General features: G+C 51.2%; 3 protein-coding genes across 3 annotated transcripts; 2 read left to right on the top strand and 1 right to left on the bottom strand.

Moving 5' to 3' along the window:
* Positions 1–212: 212 nt before the first annotated feature.
* BBA_02321 (uncharacterized protein) lies at positions 213–3,214 on the top strand (the record flags this gene model as incomplete). Its single annotated transcript, XM_008597418.1, has 3 exons — positions 213–2,573; positions 2,629–2,890; positions 3,003–3,214. 3 exons carry the CDS (start codon positions 213–215, stop codon positions 3,212–3,214), a joined length of 2,835 nt encoding a protein of 944 aa, XP_008595640.1.
* Positions 3,215–4,020: 806 nt separating this feature from the next.
* On the bottom strand, positions 4,021–6,113 carry BBA_02320 (ab-hydrolase associated lipase region; the record flags this gene model as incomplete). Its single annotated transcript, XM_008597417.1, has 5 exons — positions 4,021–5,373; positions 5,419–5,714; positions 5,770–5,865; positions 5,928–6,007; positions 6,082–6,113. 5 exons carry the CDS (start codon positions 6,111–6,113, stop codon positions 4,021–4,023), a joined length of 1,857 nt encoding a protein of 618 aa, XP_008595639.1.
* Positions 6,114–7,423: 1,310 nt separating this feature from the next.
* Positions 7,424–7,904, top strand: BBA_02319 (short chain dehydrogenase; the record flags this gene model as incomplete). The annotated part of the gene is made up of 2 exons (XM_008597416.1): positions 7,424–7,448; positions 7,510–7,904. 2 exons carry the CDS (start codon positions 7,424–7,426, stop codon positions 7,902–7,904), a joined length of 420 nt encoding a protein of 139 aa, XP_008595638.1.
* Between the last annotated feature and the right edge of the window lie 1,437 nt (positions 7,905–9,341).

Here is a 9,341-nt window from a genome sequence, read left to right as displayed (position 1 = left end):
ATTTCTGCGACCGCGTTTCATAGACGTGCCAGAACGTGAAGTTTTACTTTTCTTGGTGCACCGCGCATTGATACTTATTGGGAGGTAGAGCAAATACGCGCGATTCTACAATTAGGTAATTCCCGGCCCTTCGAAGCCAATTCTCTTGCCTATGACGCCAAGCCTTTGAGACAACGCCAACTTTGACGTCGAACTCACCTCATCCCGCACACATGGCACAGCCGTTGTACGGTTATGGCCATGGGCCGGGTGTTCTACCATCAGAACCAAACGCGCTTGTTGGAGGCAGCACGTCAGACGCGGGCGCAAATCACGCCGACGCGACTCAGCACTCGTTCGACCACAATAAACAGGCAATCCCGGGTCTCGGGTTAGGCTTTTTTGGAAAAGCAGAAAGCCCAACAACGAAGCAGATCGGCACGTATACCAAAAAGAAGTCGAACCGAGCAAATGCAACCATCGAAGACTCGGCAGAAGAAGGAGAAATAACTGCTGATGAATTCGAGGATCTGTATGAGTCGCAAGAGCCGGTACATGTAGTTCAGCAGGAACAACCAACAACCGAAATCGATAATAGCTACGTTGAGATGAGCGACGAAGAGCGTGATCGCTCCGGCTCGTACTCGCCTTTTCTTTCAGCTGGTGAGATGGGTTTATCTTCATCCGGGCCTATGCTTCTACCCACCGGCAATTCAGAGACAGTCATCACTCCTGGTACGACGGGGGTGCAACCGAAACCTACCGATATTATGGAAGTCAGGAACAAAGCAAAAGACGCTATTATACGGTTACGAGCGGCCAATATTGGTTACCAGGATTATGTCAATGAAGGCATTGACAAGTCTGTCCTCGATCAGCTCTTCAGTGACTTGGGGCTCGGGACGTCGTCGCCGAAGCCAGCGACTGCGGCCCCGACTGCGGTCCTCGCGCCTTCCAAGATCGACTGCACTGATTCAAAGACTGAAAAGACTGAGAGGACAACTGTAACGGCAGACGCTTCGATCGATAAATCGGAGTCACGCAAAGACCGCATCGCACGACTTCTTGCTGCAAAAGGATCGAAAGCTGCAAAATCTGGCGGAGCAACCGTCATTGGCAAAGTAGCCAAACCCCCAAATATGAAAGTAAACTCGGAAAAGTCCAAACTCTTACAGCAGAAGATGGAGGCACTACTCAAGGCGCGCGAACAGAAGCAAAAGGAGCTCGAAAAACAGGCAGCGATAGCAGCCTCGGAACTTGCGTCTAACCAAAAGAGACTCTCCAGCCCTGATCATGGAGCATCTCCAGCGGAGTTGTCTTCAGCTTTGCAGGCGGTGGTGGCAAGTGAAGAAGCTACCAAAATCTCAACATCTGAGGCTGTTCGACCGATTCCTTCCCCCACGAAAGCACTAGCCACGTCAAATAGTGGAAGCGGTAGTGCTTCCGAGGGCCCTTTCCAAAAGCCGTTCGCACAAACTCGACCGTTCCTCATTGACGTTAGCGATGACGATGACGACATTGATATGGAGATGGGATCTCCTGAGCAGCGTATGTCTTCCTTGCATGGACCTACCAACCCCGGTAAAAGGCTGCTACATGTCCCTTCGCTTCAAAGCCCCTCATCATTCAGCACGCCGCCGGCAACCCCGCAGGACTTGCTGAACAAGAAGATCGAGGCAATGAAGCGGAAAATTGCACAGGCGGAGGCAAAGAAAAGACTCGAGTTGTCTTCGCCAGCTTCCCCAGCAGCCTCGCCGCGACCGAGGGCATACGATATCTATGAAGCCAAATCGAGCTCTCCAGATGCTTCTGCTTCTATGAAACACGATACTGCCTCTCATCGACTACCCAAGATAGAAGAGAGAAGACTGGCATCACCTGGGTCGCCGAAAATTAATCGATCTCGTGCCGCGAGCGAGCGACTTCCAATGCTGGAATCGCGCCGAAAAGAACAGATGCTGAGGTTGAAGGCTCTCCAGTCGCAAGTGGCAAATATCGAGCGAGAACTCAAAGAAGGTCTCGAGGAAGAGCAGAAGCTGCGGGAAGACCTGGACTACATCTCCGACGACGACGTTCCCGTTACCTCGACTCTTGAACCGGTTGCTCCTCGGACAGCCTCAGCTCGTGATCATACTGAGTCTATTGCAAATACTGACAGGTCCCGGCAAAGTTTGGCGAATCCTGTTGACATGCTGAGCTCTGATCACATTGCGACAGATTCGAGTTCTCGGTCAAGTCCCGAGTTGGTTGGCGATGACACAGCTGCCTCTGCACTATCAGACGGACAAGGCATGCAGTATGAGGCTCTAAAAGACTCGCATGATGCAGCCGCTGAAGTAGCAATCGCATCTACCAACGACGAGGATATTGCTATGGAAGAGGCAGCTGGCAGTGGAGAGGAAGCTGATGAAGACTCTGACGGCTACGAGCCGGCTGATGCAAGCCCGTTTGAAACAGGACATTTTTCGCCCAATCAGCAAACGTCTGATGCTGCACTCGAGCTTACTGACAGCGATCCAGCTGTAGCCGCTCTCAGTGCCGAGCTACTATCTGCAGGCCGACAAGATTCTGCTCCAACGGAGCAAGAGAGAGAAGTAGTGCCTACCTCTCTCAATGGTAAGTGATCCAGACTAACCCGTTGGTTATTAGGTACGAGAGCGCGCGCCCGAGACGGCGGGGAGTACCTCCGTGCAGTCAAGCTATCTAGCATACGATTCTCCGTTACGGTACTTTCGCTCGTACCGGTTCCACCCTGATTTCAGCAAAGTTGTTGCCGGCGGACTACGATCTGCCACTTACAGCAATAAGATCGACCCCAAGCTGCCGCTTTGCCCAGACGAACTGGCAGGCAATGTGTGCCCTCGGGGGAAAAACTGCCATTTCCAGCACTTTGCGGAAATGAGTGCGCCCGGTACGTTTTGGCGCTCTCCGTGTGACGGAGCCATGTAGCGAAGGTCGAGGAAGCTCAGTCAGGCCTGGCGATGGCAAAAAAAGAACTGACCAAGATATACCGTTGATATTAGATGACCAAATCCTGCTGCAGCTGGGTGCGTATACGGATTGCGAAGAACCGAGAAGGCAAGAGTACATCGAAGGGCTCCGTCAACTGCTTACCGACTACCGGAACCGCAAAGTGAAAGATTTCAAGACAATCAGTCAAGGAATCATAGAGTATCGAGCCAAGTTCCACGGCGATGCCAGTAAGGTCCTCCCCCTGGGCACAGTTGTGCTCTGAGACAAGCAGACCAAGTCCAGTTTGTCATCCACCACCCCCTTCCTCCCCATCAATTTACCCGTAGAGTCCTGGACAACAACCATGTCCAGGTGTATTATCAGCCATTTCTGAGCGGCGTATCTTTGGATCGCCAAAGAAAGAAAACTTGCTTGCACTATCATTTCCTTATCATGGACGACGATTTTTTTATATACCAAGCGATACCCTTCATCTTGTTGATGCATTGCCCCTCCTTTTGCCGGCTTGTTCATCCGGCCCAATTCATCTCCGCCTTGACAATGCCCTCCCGGCCCCCCGCCATTTTTGCTGCCGGGCGCTGGAAAAGGTATTCTGGATGTGTGTGATTCGAGCCGAGGACGGAAAGATGAGCCGCATGGCTGCAAAAATAGTTTATTTATTGAGAAAGAGCAAGAGAGAAAACCGTTGGTGACTGAATAAGGAGAAGGGGCGTAAATATGTGTTTTTCTTAACATAAGACGTGGCCGCGTAAGGCAGCGGAAACGTATAATGAACCATTGATTCACAAAATGACTTTCAAAAAGAACCGTGAGTGAAAGTAGTTTCATCCGAAATTGATATGCATCGCAAGATATAAAGAGGCCAAAAATATATGAATGACTGGTTTATAAGATGATTCTCTACAAGAACTGGAAGTAATTAACTGAAATTCATATGCATTGCGGGGTATAAAGAGGCTAAGGATAAAGCTTGTTTACAACTTCGTTCATGTACAATTGCCAAAATTCTGGGTCCTTAAAGGCTGGGTTCGGAAAGCAACAAAACACATCAGCCGATGACGGCTGCTTCTAGCGACGCTTCTTCAACGTCTTCTTCTCGGCCCTCTTCTCCTCGCCCGAAGATGAAATGACGTCGGCGCGCTCCACGCCACTCGTGTCGGCGACGACGCCGCCGACGGCGTTGGCCTGGCCGGGGCTTATCCCGCGGCCATCGCGCAAAACGGAGACGTTGAGCCCCGTGAGCTGCTCGGGCTCCCGACGGACGCCGACGCCGCGAAGCTTGTCAGAGTTGGAGCCGGGCACGCTGCTGTCGAGTTGGGGCTTCTTGGTGGGCAAAGGCTCAAACTTGACACCCTTGAAGGAAGTCGAGGGCGAGCTGCCGACGGTGGCGGCGCGGGAGCGTACAGCCGGCTCTCGAGCGACGTGCGGCTGTGGAACGGGGAGGTGGCCGTGGCTCTTGCTGCCCAGAACGGAGGCATCGCTGTCGGTCGTGCTGTTGGCATTGACGAGCAGGCCAGAGCCCATGAGACTCTCGGAGCGAACAATGTGGTACCGGTCGTACTCCTCTACGGTGTGTTCGGCGTCGGTGAAGCTGTCAAGGGCGTCAAAGACGTGTTGGAAGACCTGGACATCGACGTCGCGAGCCCATAAAAAGTCGAGATGCTCGTAGTGGGGGATCTCGGTGGCGACAGTCTGGGGAGGCAGCTCGCGTAGCATGCTGTTGATGTCGACTAGGGAGTCGCTGCCGCCGTACACGAGAACAACGGGAGTGCGGATGTTGCGCGTTGGATACTTGGCCACCTTTGAGGACTTGCGCGAGGTAGTGACGCTTATGGGCTGGTGAACGTCGTCGTCGTAGAGCTGGAAAGAACGGTTGCGAATGATTTGGAACCAGTGAACGACAGACTTGGTACTCGTGAAAGAATAGAGATGCGGATAGGCGGCAAGCTTTTGGCTGTACGAGATGTTGAGAGTCTTCCAATTGAAGAGGAATGAAAGACCCATGTCAATGGATCGAGCGAAGAGAGGCGGATACATGATTGACTCCCAAGTGGTTGCAGAGCTCAAGATGGAGCGACGGCCAAACATGAGATAGAGTGCGGAGGGAGAAGCCTTCATAAGGGAGTCGACGATACCGTTGGACAGACCAGCAGGAGCCATGGCTGGGGCGAGAGCGATGAATACGTTGACTTGATGGTTGAGCTTTGGGTGAATGGCCAGCGTGGCAAAAGCTTGAGCAGTGCCTTGCGAGAAACCAATGTAGGAAAGACTCTGTTGCCGAGTACTCTCCAGGATATACTCGATGCTGTCGGGAATATCATGAAAGGCAAATTCATCAATAGAAAAGTCCCAGAAGCGTGTTGAGTTGGGTGAGCTGTGGATTGACTTTTTGGAGTATTTATTACCGCGATTGTTGCCAAACTGCTCCTGTCAGCGAGCGCATATTGATGAGGAGAGTCAACTTACCCAAACATCAAAGCCTTGTTCAACAAGCTCAAAAGCCAGACATCGCTTCTCGTCAGTCTGACAGACCCATACCTCAGAGTTCATGAGTAGGCCATGATGCATATAAATGACACGCTTTCTGATGGATTTGGGGCCATTGTTGACTCTCTGGCCCTCTTCACCGCGCTTCCACTGAAGACGGTGAAGGCCAAGAAGGTAGCCGTCCTTGGTTTGCACAATATGCTCTTCTGCTTCATAGCCCCAAAACCGACACAGCTCCACAAAGTCGGCTGCGTCTCGGACAGAGTCGGAGATGCCTAGGCCGGGTCAGCTGGCGAATGCGTGAACAGTAGTAGGTAAAGAGAACTTTACATTTGGTCTTGCGATTAACGCGCTTGTCTTCGGGTGAAGAAAATCGTAGGAATAGTCGACGCGACGCCCGATAAAAGTAGGCGACCAGAAACGAGGCTATCATGTGTCAGCTGCGTCCATTTGTTTGCGCAAATTTGATCGCTTGCGGGCAGGCTTACGCAGTGCTAGGGTGCAGATGCGGATGATGGCTTCAAGGAACACGAGGAAAAAGGAGCCAACGAGAGCAATGTACTCCATGCTGCGGCACGAGTAGTTAGTGGTCGAAACCGTGCGACAGCATTGATGCGATGCGCCGTGGTGCGTGCAACATACGGATGGAGGCGACCGATAAAGGGAACAGCCATGGTAGTGCGATTATTCGAGGAGTCCAGACGACAAAGTAATAGAGGGCACCATGACAAGAGCTATATTAGGAATCTTAGGTGATTAGAAAGATAGACATTTGATGCGCATTTCTAGGAGGCAGGTCAGAGAGTAGAAAGAGCTGTAATGGGTGGACGAAAGAGATGATGTCACAAGCATGTGAAGGTGCAAGCAACACATTCGATCATCATCGCTGATGAACGGGTCATGCGCCACACTGTGGCTAGACTAGTTAGAAGGCCCTTACCCACAGCCACCACGGCAGGTACTGCTAGATTACAATAAATTATTATTTGATGATTTCGTAAATTTGCCGGAAAAAATCTATTATTCCCTCCTAGACGGAATGGATGGTGATTTGTTTAAAACTTTTTGTCCACGATAGTTGGTGACTCTATACTTGTTCGCATCAAGCCATCGCATAAGGTCATCGCATCAAGCCCATTAATACATTGTTTTGTTTTTGTTTTGCCCAAGATTAATCCACAGATAGCCGTATTATAATCTGTCTGTCATGCGACTACATGGGTAAAAAAAATATGTTGGTCAATGCAACATTTGATCCTCTTTAAACTATTTTACGACCCCGGAATATGAGGTGTGTTGGCCACAAACGTTCCTTCAGGTGAGACGATGGTCTGAGTTCTGTTAACAATAAGGGCAGGACCATTGATATTGACACCCTTGGGGACATGGTAGCTTAAAGGGCGATCAGCAGAAGCGCGCTTTTGTTCTCGGGTTCATGGTCTCTGTCGGCTAGGCTGTCGTGATTCCATTCCAGCAGCTTCAGATGCCTGGCAGTCAGGCACCCAAGTTTGCCAAAACACATGGTTGGGCGAGCTCGCTTGCTTGGGTGGTGGCTTTGACTGTCTGGACTGGGGTTGGAATTCCTCTTCTGCAGAAATGGAGACAGTCCAAGTCCAGGGTTCATTCTGTTGAGAAGAACGTGGAGAAGTCTATTTCGGTGCATCGCCCATATTGAGTGGTTTTAGAGACCTGAGTCTACGTGAATAAGGAATATATGTTCTGTGTAAATTGATGAAAATAAAATTATAGGATTCTCTTGATATTGCTTCACAAAGACTGTGGCGGTTGTCGAATCAACTAGGCCAAGTAGGCCTAGCGTGGTTTCTAGTGTGGCTAGCTACTACCTATACACAAGTTGTTAGTGGCTGAGGACCCGTCCAATCAGCTGCGCGCGAAACTTGCCTGGATCAGCTGTTTGGAATCGGCCTATTGTCCCGGCGGCTCTACTTTTGGATCAACAGCCCTCAAAACTCACAATCTCACCATGCCCAGCTCGTGTCAGGAATTGCGTACGTCTAGCGAGCTCGCATTCAAAGCCCTCCCCTTTCACCGCTAACCGAACCGCAACAGGCGAGGCGCTGGCCCAGTGCCTTCAGGAATCCGACTGCGTCATGGTGCAGCGCAACCGGGCGGCCGACTGCCTGCGCGAGCCGCTGTCATCGACGCTGCCGACGCGCTGCCAGCAGCTAAAGAAGGGGTACGGCGACTGCAAGCGCGGCATGGTGGACATGCGCAAGCGGTTCCGCGGCAACATGCCCGTGGCGTACAAGAGCGAGTCGAGCAACGGCCCGCGGGCGGCGGACGGCGACAAGGGGTACCAGCTGTACGCCGGCGGATCGGCGTTTGGCGGCGCGGTACGCGAGACGAGTGGAAATGAGCCGGTCGCGCCGGATTGGCGAGACGTCGAGAACGAGCGATACCGGGCGGAGCAGGCGGCGATTGCGGCGGCGAATAGTCAAAAGTGATGGACCGGCCGGTTCGAGGGAGACGAGGGGAACGAGGAAGGATGCTCTGTGGCACCGTACATACAAATCATTTGGGATGCGGCATTGCGGCTAGGCGTTTGAATTGGTTTGATCTCCTGCGATATTGTACGATGGAAGGCTGTGTAGGCAGGGGTCAAGTGCGAATTCTTGAGCACCCACCTGCGTGCATAGAGACGACCGCCGTGTAAGATTACATATTCACAACTCTGTACGATTAGAGTCGATGGCTTACTTGCGCATGTGGTAGAGGCTAATGTATGATACACCCTCTATTGCTCTGCTCTGATAGACGGGCTTGGTTTGTTTGTTTGTACTGTGTAGCGTCCATTGCAGGACTCCAACGCCGTCTGTATCAAAAACATTGCTCAAAGTATAGAGTAAGCACTTGGATCTTCTGCCAGTGTTCTCCAACGCCGACGGCCGCCGAGACGAGGATGTCTGTGGAGTGTGATGGTAGATTAACCCTATATCCTTGATCACTCACTAACCCTTAACCCTAACTAGGCTCACAGGACCGTGGAATTATCATAACATGGTCAAAAGAATAGCGAATCAAGCCTACGGCGATAGGACTCGACGGTTCAATACTCTTATAATGTTTGGCGCTAGATTTCGAATTTGCCGATTTTTCAGAAAGATAAAACGGGCAGCCCATTATTTCATCACTAGTGACATTCCAGTACACACCGGTAGGTTTACGCCACCATTTCTGTTAAAACTCATACCCCCAAATAACAACTATAGCTTTAGTATATTCAAAAAAATGATTATCTCTGTTTAATAAACCGACAAGATGCATATCTTAGCTGTTGTTAACTATTGACTGTACATCCGTACTTCGTTAGGCCATGCAAGTAGCTTACACGACGAGATTGTTTCCTCACGGTCGCTACAACAACTCAGCTTCCATGGTGGTGGGTAAGACAAAATAGTGCTGTTGTACAGGTATTTTTACATCTCCCGAAATTCAAAAGCAACCCCGAAAAGCCACCAACTCAACCCCCCCAAGAATAAGCTCTGACTCCCGGCGGAGTAGATCATTGACCACTATGCAAATGACCACCTCGCGACCCTCACAGCGTCTTGTGCAGTGTCATACTGATACAACGACCAAACCTAATCTCCAGCAATGGCATGTCACAGACACGGCACGCGATGTTGCATCGCAATCTAGTCGGCTGATTCAGCGCCTTTTGATGCACTAAGCCCTGTTAAAATACCGAAACCAACCCCGCTAGCGTGCCGAAAAGACGGCTAAACTGATGAAGTAGACACCCACCGAAGCCGTCTGGAGTCCGCTAAAGAGCCGCTAAAAACAGGCCATCTGAGACCTTTTCCAGCCCTCAAGGTTATCACGGCAGCGCCTTGGCGTCGACCCTTGGACTTTGTTTTTTTTTACCTCAGTTCAGGCGCCGA

The sequence above is a fragment of the Beauveria bassiana genome, assembly GCF_000280675.1.
Source record: "Beauveria bassiana ARSEF 2860 unplaced genomic scaffold BBA_S00005, whole genome shotgun sequence".
Classification (NCBI taxonomy): Eukaryota; Fungi; Ascomycota; class Sordariomycetes; order Hypocreales; family Cordycipitaceae; genus Beauveria; species Beauveria bassiana.
This window is presented reverse-complemented; position numbering and strand designations above follow the sequence as displayed.